This window comes from Pleurodeles waltl, chromosome 5, assembly GCF_031143425.1.
Source record: "Pleurodeles waltl isolate 20211129_DDA chromosome 5, aPleWal1.hap1.20221129, whole genome shotgun sequence".
NCBI classification, from domain to species: domain Eukaryota; kingdom Metazoa; phylum Chordata; class Amphibia; order Caudata; family Salamandridae; genus Pleurodeles; species Pleurodeles waltl.
In genome coordinates this window covers 681,037,528-681,052,851 of record NC_090444.1, presented here as the reverse complement: position 1 = coordinate 681,052,851, position 15,324 = coordinate 681,037,528, and the positions used below count along the sequence as shown (strand labels likewise).

At 41.9% G+C, this 15,324-nt stretch overlaps 1 protein-coding gene across 2 annotated transcripts in view; it reads left to right on the top strand.

Annotated features, from left to right (window-relative positions):
- TRAPPC3L (trafficking protein particle complex subunit 3L) overlaps positions 1-15,324 on the top strand; it is a 284,619-nt gene that overhangs the window by 152,039 nt on the left and 117,256 nt on the right. For both annotated transcript variants that reach the window (XM_069234567.1, XM_069234568.1), the window contains exon 3: positions 6,938-7,035. In XM_069234567.1, the coding sequence (XP_069090668.1) occupies positions 6,938-7,035 (98 nt within the window). The remainder of the gene's footprint in view (positions 1-6,937; positions 7,036-15,324) is intronic.

Sequence of the window (15,324 nt, the reverse complement as noted above, 5' to 3'; positions counted from 1 at the left end):
ACTTGAGTCCCACTGTAATAGAACAGGCAATGGTAGATCTATTGTGTGACAGATTATGCAGCTTTGTGAGCAAACTTAATAAGCCATTAACAGAAAGGCTGGGTGGTATAGGGTCATCCTTTGAAGGGTTGGATGTTTCAAGGAAACAGGTACATTAGAATCTAACCCTATCAGCACCCTTGAGGCCATTGCAATGAGAAAAGGGGTATTTTGCAGACTTGGTGAAGCTGTTGCAGAGCTGCCCTCTCTGCTTTCATTGCCAAGACTCGCAACTAAGACCACCCATTCGTTAATGAACCTGGCAGGTTTTACAGGCAATGTTCCGTCTGATAGTAGGACTGATCCTCAGCAGTTAACCATAATAAATCTACCCCTAGATGCTTGCCCATATGTGCTCACCCTAGCCAATGTACCCTCATTTAAAGAGGAAGTAACAGAAATCCATACACAATATAAGAACAATGTTTTACACTGGCTCAAATCATTTTTGCGAAGAGAGTATCATGGATTGGATCAGCTATAAAATCTGTTGAGGGAGATATCGTTGTAATAAACTTTAATCGCCCCAAGTGTCAGCTGCCTGCTTTCTGTAGTATGCAATCTCTACGGCACAACCATCGATATTCTGGTTCTTCTCTGGGCTACTATTAGAAACCTACACAGCTCTGCCCTAAAATGTCCTCGAATCTCAGGTGCCCAATAATTACAGCCTGATAACATCTTATTGCAGAATTGCTTTTCAACTTTACCAGATGTTACGGACTTTGACTGACAATCGCACCATGTCCTTTCCATTAGACCTGGCAAAGAAGTTAACTTAAATGGCTGCAAAAAATCGAATTCAAGCTGTGGAGGCCTAACCTGGTTAGCCCTGGAACCATCAAGGTTCTAAATTGGAATATTGCAGGCTATGCAGTCAGGGCCGAGCGTAGAGTGTGCTCATCCTTTACTGACAGTTGCAACATACTGTTGCTACAAGACAGCTGAGAAGGGTCCGTTATTAAGTGAAATGGATACAGTTATTCTATTCCTGCCTAAACATCCTGATCAGGGAGAACTAAAGGAGGACCTTTAATCTGGTGAAGTTATTTCTGAACTGTGAGGCTATTTCTGTCTCTGTAGACAGTTGGTAATTCAGGACATGGTTAGCAAAGGTAATAAATGCAATAATCATTTTAAGTTGTGTCTAATTAATTTCTATAATGATGAGTTTTGTTACTCAAATGTTAAATATAAAAGTGTATTCAAAGAAATAGATTTTGTAACAAAGCAACAGGGTGTGGTGCTGCTTTGTGTAAATATAATTTTATATGGGGATTTTAAAGCTGCGTTGAATGTTTACACCTATACCCAGGATGTTCTAACTGACGTCTCACATAATATCTCATTGTGTTCAAACCATAGGGGCATTGAGTTAGGCACCCTGCTTTTAGAGAGAAGTTTGAATTGTTCTCATCACCTACATCCAAACAAAGTATCTGGTGGCCCCACTTTTATTGGCCATTGGTGTTCCTCTGTTATAGATTATATTTTATTTCCAGATCTCTAATTACTTCTGTCATAAATTTTGAAGCTATCAATCTGGGTATTGGTGACAACAACCACGTTATCTTGTCCATTTGATATCCCCATTGTGCTCTTTGTGTCCCATATAGGCCGCAGCATTCACATGAAAGATAACTTACTCTTGGTGAGGTAATTACCTGATCCAGTACTTTTTCATGAAAAGTTAATCAAGGAACCTTATTGGGCTTTCCTCACCTGCCTCACAGATAAGTGGGATGTTGTTGTCAAAATTTAGTTCTTCGTTGAGGTTTGTAGAGTGATGATGAGACATTGGTAGGTACCATCACAGGTCCAATATGTCCCCCTTATTAAAATTGGGTGTGATTATGGTTAGATTTGGAACTAAAACTAAATGTACAGAGCCTTTTGGATTAGATAGAGGAGTTTTTCAAGGATGTATTTTAGCTCCAGTTTTATTTACAATATATATCAACAATCTCTGTGAATATTTGACCTCTTGTGGACAAGATGGTCCGTAGGATGGCAACCTAAAAGACCAGCGCTGTTATATGTCGATGAGGCCAAAGCATGCCTTTATGAATGCTAGCGCTTTTGAAGAGACCTCAGGGAAACTTCCAAGATAACAAATAAACAGTGCCTTTTTTTACAGACTACCACTGGTGTTTAATCCTACCTGTTGTATACTAGGTGTGGGTGGCAAACTCAGTTCCGCCGGCGTAGTTCTCGGAGTTTTTACTACTCTGCACTCTGCTTGGAGCGCTGAGTTTGGCAAAAAAACTCTACCTACTGTCAGTGGAGCAGAGTTTACTGGTGTGCTCCCCCTACAACAAGCCCGTTCCACTCTCCTCCACTAGTCCATGTCCTCTCTAAGCCCCTGCTCAGTGTCAGGTCAGCCTCACTGTCTCCTAACAGATGACTCTCTCTGCGGCAGTAGGGCGCATGTGCACCCGCCATCTTGCTCGCCCCTTTTCCTGGCTCCCAGGCTGCTGGCAGTGACCCAGTGGCACACCTGCGCTTGACCAGCAGCAGAGAGTCAGGGAGCAGAACCTGAGGCACGGCACCATGTAGCTGCTGCTTCTGGGTCACCAATGATGGACCTGCTGTGTCACCATGTCAGCGTCTCCCCCACCTGGAGCTCTATTCTTTTGTCTTCCTTTGTGCCAGGCCACCTGCAGCCCACTGTGGCCTCCTAAAGCAAAGGGGACTTGCCCTCTTCAGGACAAATTCAGCAGGAGGCAGAAGCCCCACCTGAAGTGAGGAAGATGGTGCAGCCGGTACCCACAGTGCCCAGGAGGTGCAGCGCCACTGGAGCGGTCTCAGGGGGCAGCTAAGCCTGGATTAGCAGCTGCTGGGCATGCAGCCCCCACTCCAGCCCATGGGGCCCAAGAAGAATAGCGGCTTCGAGATCACCAGCGTAACCCTGGCGCAGGCCTCGGCCAGCCTGACCACCAACAACAGATGTTACCTGTGGTCGATTGCGAGGATGACAGATAAAGGGGGTCATTCTGACCCTGGCAGTCTCGGACCGCCAGGGCAAGAATGACGGAAGCACCGCCAACAGGCTGGCGGTGCTTCCAAGCATATTCTGACCGCGGCGGTACCGCCGTGGTCGCACCTCCGGGGCCAGCGGTTTCCTGCCATTTTTCCCCCGGCGGTGATAATCAGCCAGGGCAGCGCTGCCCTGGGGATTATGACCCCCTTACCGCCAGCCTGTTTCTGGCGGTTTACACCGCCAGGAAGAGGCTGGCGGTAAGGGGTGTCCCAGGGCCCCGGCCAGCTTTTCACTGTCTGCCTAGCAGACAGTGAAAAGCGCGACGGGTGCAACTGCACCCGTCGCACGGCCGCAACACCGCCGGCTCCATTAGGAGCCGGCTCCTGTGTTGCGGCCTCATTCCCGCCGGCCCAGCGGGAATGTTGGAATGGGGGCCGCGTGAGTGCGGCCGCATTGGCGGCCGCATGGCGGTAGCCGCCCGCCAAGGTTGGAATGACCCCCAAAGTCTTGTGTGTTGGCATGTATGTGATGTGTTTGAGTGTGTGGGTGTCTGTGATGATGGGTGTGTGTGTGTCTGTGTCTGTGTGATGATGGGAGTGTGTGCATGTGTGATGTATGTGAGCCTGTGTGATCGCCCCCCCTTCATGGGGCAGCCCCTGGGTGTGGGTGCTGAACCTGCACAGGGACCCTCTGGGGCTGGTAGGTTGCCTGAGTACTACCTCGCCTGCATGCAGAACTCCGTGGAATTCCACAGTTTTCAGTGATTCTGCAGGGGGAAACTCCGTGAGCCCAGCCCTCTTGTACACCCCAACCCAGTGGGCGAGGTCTCTTTTGTTAAGGTTCAGAACAGGCTCCATTTGTACCCTGATGTGTTTCCCGTTATAATGTTTTAGGAGTGACAGTCGCCCAGTTTACCCCTGTGGCCAACCTGTGCAACAAACCCAAATGCACTTGATCTTTTTTGGTACATTTTTCATAAAGTATACTAGAATGTTTTTGTTACCAACTGTACTGTAAATGTATACAATTTTAGGCTATGTAGCACAGCACTTATTTTCTTACATACTCTTAAGGACTAAAACATTTGCTTTGTAGTTGCAAGCTTTTTAAAAAGAAATGTACATTGTTACAAATCTATTCCTTTTTACTCATGTTTTTATGCTATTTATGTAGTTATGTAACTTGCACTTTAATGATTAAGGCCCAAAGTTACTTACTCGAATAAAGTATACTGACTGACGTCTATTGGTCAGTTCTTTATTACTATCGGCCAAAAAAAGCCTTCACATTTAGGGCTTGTATAGCCGACTTTTGTTCATTTTATGAACGGAAAAAAAACATGTAATCCATTATGCAGTTTAGCTTATTTTTCCTTAAGGCAACCACTTCTTGAGCATTTTGAGGCAGAGAGCTCATGTGGCTGAGACTTAGAGAACCCTACAAGTCCTGACGCATTGAAAAGCTTTGCTGCACAAAGGGGAGGCGAGGTCTGGGCTACATTCTTAAGGGGCTTCATTACAAGCACTGCACTTTGTTTCATCACAACCGTTTATGATCCCATTGAGTTTTCATCTCCTTTATTTTTTGCAAAGGTAGATCAACATGATACATTTTGCCTGGCAGAGGTACATATTTTCCTCACTTTAGCATAGCCCTAATGCTCAACCACTACCTCAAAAGAAGCATCTGTCTTGGATATGGCCACAGCCAGCTTACTCCTGACTCTTTTGCCGGCAGGGCATATTTATTTGTACAAATGCTCATTCATGCAGATCCATACATCCAGACCTGCTTTCACTGACCTGTCCAAGAAGCTTCTCTCCTCTTTATGATAGTACAGCTCCAGTTTTATCTGCAGGGAGTATTATGCTTTGTCTCGGGTAAAAGAGGCAGTACAAGGAGTTGTTGTCTTGGCCAGACATTTTTCTAAAAGGCTTAGAGAGCTTCTTCTGAAGTCCAGACTAATACTAGGATGTGGTCATTAAGGGCTAGTTCTACTTCAGTTCTGGGCAGTGCTTAATTTGTAAATAAAAACGTGCTGGTGCTCAAAGCCCTCCTCTTAAACACGCGACTGCTGCAATTAAATGTGGGAACACGGAATACTGAGGTGGCATAAAACAGAAGCCATCTCTGGCCTCTTTAATCCATATAAAACCACCCCCTGCCCATTCAGCTCACTCTAGCAGCTTTCTACTTTCTCCATTTGTGACACTCTTTCGTTTTTCTCTTCCTCCGTCTTTCCCATATGTGTCTCTTGCTCGCAGCAAATGCTTGAGGCAGAAGAATAAGCTCTGGCCCTCAAAAATAAGTGCCGGTGCTTAGCACCGGAAACAACCAGCACAAATTAAGCAATGGTTCTGGAGTGACTAATGAGAAGCCAATTCCAACCAAAAGTTGTTCTAGGTTCACAATCTACCACTTTGGTGAATTAGTGTTGGATACATATTCCTAGACAACTCCAAAGAAGAGGAGAGGCAAAGCCACCGTTTTCATCAAAGGAGTGTGTTCCACAGGAGAGGCCAGCCAGAGACTGCCAAAATGGTATCTTTCCCTTTTTCCTGGTTGTCCTCAGCAAACTGAAAATTTTGAAGCCACAAATGGTCTCAGGGATTTGTATTAAAAGCAATAAAGGTAATCGAGGTTACATTTTCAGACTATGTAGCATACAATAGTGCACCCCAATAATCTCCCCAGGGAACTGGGTGCAATCATGGGTCTACACAAATTGCCCCACGAAGAAGAAAATCATTTTTTTCTTAGTTTAGTTACTCTTTAAATTTCATCTGTAAGCTTTCTTGTAATGCTGGCAGCTGATTTAATTTCCTGGCTCCTAGTAGATTTTCTTGATGTAGGTTCTATTTTCTGGAAGGTTTCAATTTTGGATTTTGATTAATTGTTTTATGGACTTGAGAAACGTTGTGTTGATGTGGGACATAGCATTCCTCTTCCTCTGCGCTTTTCAGGATTTATTCTGTGTGTTATAAATAAGGGGTTGATAATGTATTTCATAGACATATTGTCTTGAAGATGGATTCAAGTAAGTACTTTTTAGACACATGGTGACATAAATGTTAAAGGATTAACCACCCACCACTGCCAACAAACGGACTTGTTAGACAATCCTCCCTTAAGGAAAATAACTTTAGTGGATAATTGGTGAGTGGCTCGTCTGTTACCTTATCTGTCACAGATCACCTTTTACTGGTTATGCAGTTTCTGTGATCAATGTATGACAGTGGGATTGGGATGTCAGTTTGACCATGTATATAAAGAGACCTATTTGGACTGTTGTTAATTAAAAGGAATGTTGACATCATATGAGCGCACCTGATAATATTAGTACGCAATGTTGATGTATGTATACAAACCAATTTGTAGGTAAATTGGATGCTGCAGAACACCACATACTCCCAAAGAATAACTAAACAAAAAAATACTTACAGAATCAATCTCGAATTTAAGGGCCCGATTTATGATTGTTTTTTCCAGTCTTAAAACGGACTTAAGCCTGGTAAGAGGTCCTGATTTGTGAAGGGTCTGCAAGTCCTCAATCTGTCTATTTCCAGTAAAACCTATTATGACTCTGGTGAAACAGTTGTAGGATTTTCCCTAAAGCAGGGGCACATTTGTTAATTAGGCACTCCAACCTGGTTCAAGACAGTCATAAGTATGACACACTCCTTCATAAGTAGGTCTCTCAGTCTTTTCACACATCCATCGAGTTTTTCCAATTATACAGGATTTGTACTATGTGTGTTGTGCATTATTCTGGAAGAATATCATTGTTCAATCTACCAAGAACACCACTTGAATCGATGGACTTTTATGAACATCTAAATGATATTCCAATACATTTCCATATCTAAATACTGTGTGTGTTAAAATCGTGTCACTTAATGCTGTGTGTGTATTTTTCAGAGCAGAGAATTATTTGTGCTCACCTATGGAGCTCTGGTAGCCCAGCTGTGCAAAGACTATGAAACGGACGATGAAGTCAACAAATCCCTTGACAAAATGCAAGTAGTAGCTTTATTCTCAGTAACTCATTCCCAATACTCTTTTCTGCCTCTTTATCATTTTTTTATTTAGATTTTCTGCATGTGTTGAGTTCGCCTTATATTGTATGTAGTTCATACTCCTGTTGAGACACTTAAGTGTATTTGCAGATGGGTAATAGGTTATTCCCCAGAAGTACATTGGTGCATGTAGTCGTGGGAGGATGAAGCATGTGTCAGTCATGGGACCTGTTTGGCTTGTATTTCACGTTGTGTGTAAGGATGCTACACTTTGGTGTGTAGGGGATACACCCGGAACAACGACTCACTAAGTCGTGAAAAACGAAAGCGAAACAAGGCTTTCATTTTCCATGACTTCCTGGTTTTGCTACCTTAACCACGCATGTCTGAACCACGTACATGCGTGGTTAAGGTACAGAAGAAGGGAGTCGGATTCGACGCGGTGAAGGAGGAGGTAAGTTGGGCTGGGACTGGGGCTGTTTTTTTGGGGGGGTGGGGTGCTTGGGGTGATTAGGGTTAGGGGGAAGGGGGGATCAGGGTTTAGGTTTAAGGGGGTTTAAGGGGTGGGTTGGGGGTTGGGGTGTTTAGGTTTTAGGGGTGAGGACTCGGGGTATTTTTAGTTTTTGGAGTGGGGTGGGGGACTGGCGGTGATTAGGGTTTGGGCGGAGGGGGTCAGGGTTTAGGTTTAAAGGGTGGGTATGGGGGTTGGGGTGTTTAGGTTTTAGGGGCGGGGGTGGGGACTCAGGGTATTTTTAGTTTGTGGGGTGGGGGGCTGGGGGTGATTAGAGTTTAGAGGGGGAGGGGGGTAAGCATGCTGGAACTGTGCATGCTGATCAGTAATGCCTTTACCAGGAATGTGTTTACAACAGAAAATCGTTGTAAACGCATTCGTGGTAAAGGCATTAGTGATAAGAACGAGGTCGTTGTTCGACCTCGTTGTTGAGCCATGGGTGCTTGAAGCACTTGTGGTTCCGAAATATAACCGGTGTGCAGTAAAGTGAACTGAATGAGAGATAGTATTTATAGGCCTATAAATGTGTACTGTACGGTTCAATGTACGGTTCAAAGTATCAATGTATGAATGGAGCATGGCCCGCGTGGGAAAGGTTTTGATTTTATTCGAGTATGACCATGGAACATATTGCGTTGCAGGAAACGTGTAACTGCTATTATGTGTGGAGTAAGCAAAACAGCATGGGTTCTGTTAGGGTGAATTGTTTCACATTTTGGCTGGTATGGTCCTGAGTTTTGCATCTTAGTGTCCTACAAGTGACCCTCATTAGCTATCAGATATCTATAAAAGTGACCCAAATTTGTAAATCGGGTATCAGTTTTGAACTTGTAAAGACACTCTGTTTATGTGTTTTGCAAAGTAAGGGAAGCTGCATGGATTTGTGCTTCTTGCAGGCAAAGTTTGTAGTACTATCAGGAAAATCAATAGTAAAAATCGGCCTACCAGATCAAACAAGCATTTGCAATGCACTAGGGTCTCGCATTTGTTGGAGTTACAGCTGTTCACAGTTGTAAACTCCCAACCGGATTTTTCTTGCATTAAAAGGAAAAAACAGCGCAATTGCGCTGCTACAGTTCACACGTAATAATGCCTATCGGCAAAAGTGCAATTATGAAAGTAACCGGCAAAAGTGCAATTAACTGTGTAACAAGGTCGATAGTATGCGAATCGCTCGACTTCTGCCCAACGAGATCGCGCTGCGAAAACAGAGAAAAAGTAGTCCACAAACCCAGCGAGCCTCGCATGTTTTCTGTACTTGGTCGCTGCGCTCGAGGAGGGCTAACCACCAGAAAAGGCATGACGTATGCGTGCCTTCCACTAATCAAAAGAAGCAGATTCTAACAGGCAAGCCAACTTGCCAATAAAAGACACAGACGTGACATCGACAGGGCTCTGAGCCCTTTTCTAATACCTAAAGCGTCTTGCTAGCGATACGCATGCGCGAGCGCATGCGGCACAGGCTCGACCCTAAAAACAGGCCTGCGAACAGACCAAAAGACAGCCCGCAGTGGGAGTCTTGTTGTGGGATCATCTTGTGAGCGCCTGGTTCTTTCACTGATTATAGGTGGTCTTTAGTGCTTTTTTTAATCTTTTTCCCATAGAGAATTCCAGCTTGTATGGATAATGGTCAGCTGGGTTGCCAATCTAGGCATCACTAAAAAACATTGCGGTTGTACTTCGGTAAAAGTTAGGTCATTGTCTTGGATGTAATCATCTTAAAGGCAAAGAGGTATGAACTTTACATGAGTAGTGTCAAATTATCAAGAGAGTTTAATGCAAACTGCTACCTGATAAATGGATATTAGTATGATAACAGTCCCCTGAATGACCCTTCTTCTTTTAAATATTTTTGAAAAAAGAATACATTTTACAGAACCTACTTTCTGATCGAAGGCATAGGAACCAAATAACATATGAAGAGTTTGTTAACTGGAAAAAATATAATTTATTAACGGAAATCTGAGAAATGGATCTCAGAAATAATTTAATATTTCATGGTACGGGTACCCAAAGCCAGTGATTTAGAATGTTAAAGTAATCTGAGCCTGGACGAAACCAATTGCTTCTGTACCTACCATTTTGCACCTCTTGCTACTTGAAAAGAATGTAACACTGTTAAACTCTTAGCAAAGGGAATGTGCTCCTGATAGGAAAGCTAAAAGGTGTATTTATAAAGGCAATTAGCCACAATCATTCTTTTGAATCACTTTTATTTAGAATGAGGAACAGCTCATGTACTTTACGAAGTTCAATGCTTCTTCATGGATTGAGCATCAAATCAGTGGTCTTGACAGTATCAAAGTAATCCTCCTTTTCAATGAGCAGTCACAGCACTCCTAGTCCATGATAAGCTGATTTCGCTTCACCATCAATTCGATTTTTTGGTATATCGGCAAACATCTGCTCATTAATAAACTGCTGATGGATGACACAAAAATGCCATCTCAATCTGGAAATACCTCACTTGCTATCTTTCTTGTCTACTAGGTACAGGAGTCCTCAAATGACATCTTAGTGACCATTAGGTTCTAAATGTCTACACAGATCATGGCCCTTTCTGAGTTTAGGATCTGCATGCCTGCCCTGCTTGTCAAATCTATTGCTGACCCTTGAGCCACTGTGAAGGCCCTTGCACTTATATTGATTCTGTGGCACAGCAGTTGTAGCTGAAAGTAAAAACTCCATGTGTGCTACAGCCAGTGCTTACGGTGGGTCAAAGGGATGGATATCAGTTCAAGACATTTGAACAATGACAGAAAAATGTGTGTCCTAAAGTGCAACATCTATTGGCATCAGTGTCTCGAATCTTAAACACAGGTGCAGGACTTCAAATTACAGCAGCTATATATTGCAAGTCATGTCCTTTGATGTGCATTTTGTAGATTGTATCTAAAATTATGTTTTGTACTGGAAAAGGTATGATCTAATAGTAGCATGGATTGAGGTGGGCAAAGTCCAGAAGTACTAAGGTCAGCACAGAAGAGTTATCCCTCTGAAGAAATTAGCTGAGGCCAGAAAGGCTTGGCTGGGGGTTTGGCCTCCTGCCTCTTCTGTTGTGATGCCAAGTAATGGATACAGCGCCTCCTCCCTACTTTTAGCTAAGCTATTCTATAATTCCATTCCCACCACCTTGCTGCCCTTTTATTGCATCTCACCTCACGGTTGTGTGGAGTTCGGAAGATAATTTTTTTTGTTTCCACAGACAAAAATAGCAATTTTTTATCTGTCTGTTGTGAGGCATTTTTTCTGTCAGGGTTCTTTCTTCATTTTCTATGTTACCAGCCTTTCTGTAAGAGCAGTATTCATTCTTCACATGGAGTGCCTTCAGATCAGCCTGCCTCTTTCTTCTGTGGCCAATGAGTGTTTCTGTAGCTCCGGCTTTTTTCAGGACCATCTCTTCTGATCTGATACCATTCTGATATCTAAAAGAGGCACACTGTGGTGCTTGGATAGAGCCATCAGGTGGAAAAAATTAATCGGGCTCACATTTGGATATTATTTTCTTCTTGCAGATCACATGTGATAATATAACTAGAAAGCAAAAAGGATATTACTTGTGTGTTTCTATGTTTGAATTTTAGTACGTGCCATATTCTTTTAAGCTACTCCTTTAAGTGGCATGCAGATTACCTCTGCAGACCTACTGTGGCTTCCATTCACCGAAGTCATTGCTCAGCTTGTACAAGCCATCGTAGAGCACTTGCTTAAGTAAAGGTAGAGCATGAAAGTTCCTGGTCACTTGCTGTTGGTTGGTGGAGGGACTACACCTTTTGTAGCTACTGCTGATTACAGAGGCACAATCTAAATATTTCCTGTAGCAGGTTATAACATAGGTGGGCGACAAGTGTGTTAGAAAACCAACCAGCATTTTTCAGACTTGTTAATCCTGCCATAAAACAAAGGAAGACAAAAATGAGTGCATTAAACACCCTTTGCACTCCCGCTCTCAGTGAAGGGGAACACAATAACTTCACTGTGGAACTACTTTAACGGAATCAGTCGAAACATATCATTCATATCCGTGCCTTCAGTCTCTCTGCCCTGCCTGCCTTACATGTGAGAGTGTTGCATTGATATCTACTGCGTAGTTACCATTAGTGCAACAGGCGCAGGGGCAATGGAGTTTAGGAGTGTCTGGTGCCCGCTGCTCCACAATTAATACTATTTTTACTACCCAAATGTGCAGCACGAGGGCCTGCTTCTCATGCTGGTAACGGGGCCCATTTGTTTTTCGATGGCAAAGGCTGTTGTTGATTGTCTCCATTGGAGCAGACAGTTTCAGCGAAGGATGGTCCGCTCTTGGCTACAGAAACAATAGTTCTGTCAATGCGACCTGACCTCTCGTCTTGCCACACTGTAGCACATCTATGAGAAACACTGCAGGGACACCCCTGCTTCGAGTAAGTATTGTTGTTAGCGCGTCTGACCTTAATAAGTAAACTTACAAGGGACATCAGTAGGTCGATGAACCTTTTGATTCATAATTAAGATGTTCTTACCAGTACAGTACATAATCAATACACAATAATCATTAGCAATCACTAAACTCAATAATCAATGGAGTCAGTAATTGTCACGCACCATGACCTTTCAGTCATGAATCACCACACCTTTTACTAAAGATTAGAATATTTATTTCCCTAAATTAACAATGCTAAGGTCATGTAGATTAATCTCAATATCAAATGAAACACATACAGAAACAATACTGGTTGTCCAAAGCGGTGGAAGAAACATAATCCAATCAGAGTTAAACTACAACACATTGTAAAGTTATGGTGCAAATCAATAGCAAAGTCAACTGCATCAATGTGACAACATACATGAAGTTTAGCAGAGAAATTCATCAAGCATTAGATCCTCCTATCATAATTCATTAGTGAGAACTCTTAATTAACATCCGATTAGCATTAGCATGTTGGGCTTCATGCAAAACAATTTAGTAACACAAATTTTGAAATACTTCTAACTATGGTTCCATCAAAACAGCGCAGTTGGTACCTAGAAAGACAAAAAGCAAATATGCATGATAAGCACAATCTGGATATACCTATCCTCAGGGTGGATCAGCAAAGCAGACCTCAGGACATCAGTCGATCAGCAAGGCATCAGGATTCAGCATCAGAATTTAGGAAAGGCAAAGTCTTTAAGCATTAAAGCTAAGCACATCTCTTGTCAAGACACAATATGGGCAATAGGAGGGGCAGAATGTCTCCAAATGTCTGTCTTCTCTCCGTGTACTCTTGTTAAGTCAAAACTGTTAAATCTATCCCCCAAATCCCTATTGGTCAGTTAATTGTATGTTCCCACTCCGTCCAATAAAACTAAAATCCCAAATTTATGAATTCTAATATTACTCCGTTCACACATCGTTAATTGATTTGTCTTGCAATGTCCTCATCATCCGGCTTGTCAGGTAACAATATTGTTGCTGCTTCTACTCTAGTCAGTATCTTCATTGTTCTTGTCCTGGAAAAATCAGTCTCACACACATTACACATAAAATGTTGCATAAGCAAGAACATCATCTCTTAGCAGTTGGTTCACACAAGAAGTTTCCGGTATGAGCACATTTAAACAATACAATAGAAATTCACAGTCTAACTTTCTTGGTCAGGTATTTTATTAAATGCTAAGAAATACAGCTTTTACATGAGGCCTGGCAAGTGGGCCAAGACACTTGCTAAGTTAAGGCCTATAATTAATAAAGCTAAAGCTTAATTCCTAACCTTTAATATAACATATTACTACATTAGTCTAACATATATTCAACATTTCATAAGTAATAAATCATTGATTAGTACATTTCGTTAAACTTGGTGGCCATTCTTCAAGATCACACTTTCAAATGCGTGCATTTTTTTTCTACGTTATTATATTTTCTACATAAACGTATTATTAAAAAATACATAAACACTCATTAATAATCTTTATTAAAACACCTGCGCTAGCAACCCCTCCTCTGATGACTAAATATGTCATCACACTATTACCCACAAATTTTTGCACCAGCTAAAATTCTGACAATTCAATCCCTTCATACCTTTGAATCCCCTTTGAATTTTTCACTGTACAATTTTTCCCTTTTCTTTTCTTCCCTCCTCTGATTATTCTTTGACTTTTTCAATTTATTTTTTTTGCATAATTTGCACAATCCCCATATATCCAATAAACAAACGACAGCAACTAATATCCCCTGTAATATTTTCAATAGAATCCCATTCCAAATGTTGCTGATCCAATTTCCAACTGAAGCAAACCCTTTGCCAACCTTTTCCAAAACACCTGGTTCTTTCAGTTCTTTTAAATCAGCACTTGCATTAGTCAGATTAGTAAGTAAGTCTCCCCCTATACTTATCAGGTAAATTTGAACAACAATGCTTAGAATTAATCATTCTACAGACTCCACCATCCTTCGCTAAAAGAATGTCTAAAGTCATAGGTCTACCAGCAGCTAATTCAGTATCTAACAGGAGTATGGCTCCTGAAAAATTTGTCAGCATGTTATCCACAATAGTAGACACCTTTCAAATCTTTACTGAATTCAGAATGACTCCCACTGAAGGAATCCCTTCTCCAAATATATCTCCCTCCTCTGTCTCTTATGATGTAATTCAGTCACTTTTGGAAACTTTTTCAAATCCTCCATTTGATAAATCTTTGGGAAAACTACCCCCAAATAACATGTCCCATACCATCCTCTTGGAAGACGGCAATAAGCAATAAGACCACAGATGTAGTAAATCCCTGGAATAGCAGGGTCCTGTCCATTCAACATAAACATCCATTTATTCTGAAACAAAAACACATGCCTACATTCACTTGTTCCCACAAATAAAGTGTCAGTGCGCCATGTAGACCTATATACACAAAGTTTCCCCACGTGTGGTTCATCTAAAGCTAATTTCCCTTGTGTTTTAATTGCACTATAGGCATAATCATTCTTGTAAGTCTATTTCTCTAAGCATTTCTCAAATTTTTCCTTTAATGCCTTTCTCTTGTCATCTGTGTGATCCAAGAAGCTTTTCTCTAAGGTGTAAGCAAGCATGTCAAATCATTTCTATGTGCATAAGCTGTGCCAAATGTCAGTGTAGGTTCAAAGAAACCTCTAACTATTACTATGTCATGATCTTTAGCTACTCTACTCCAATATCTAATTATAGGAAAACACAAAAACACGACATCATAATTAGAATAAAAGTACTGAATGTCCTCCTGGTTATAAAATCTTGTTAGTAGCAAACTACAACTTATCCTGTAGGTTAAGGGCAGACTATGATAGGTGACTCCTTCCTTGACTGATGAAGGAATCTGCGTACACACAAAGCAATTCTTCACATCCGTGGTCTCAACATACTCACTGAATAGGCGATAGAAAACATTAGAGGAAAGTTCTTCCTGCGCAATAGTATCCTCATGCAAATATTTCTCATCGAACCTAAATTTCTCTAATGCAGTTAATGCACTAGTCTTCTCAAAAGCAGAAGTATGGTTGGCTTCTCTCGTATCAAGAACAGACATACCCACAATCAACACCACAACGAATTTGCCACACATAATCGTAAAACCAATGCCATATATTTACAGCACCTAGCATCTCTACCTTGTTCACTAATGTTACTCATGATCTGTAAAGAATCAGAAAGCAGAATAAAATTTGAAAACCTTGCAGCAAAAATCAAAAATAGACAACTCTTCTTTCAGCAGTTCAGTTTCACTTCCAGGATCCCTTGTCAAAATCGGTTTGCAGCTTTGTCAAAATCCGGTTTCAAAAG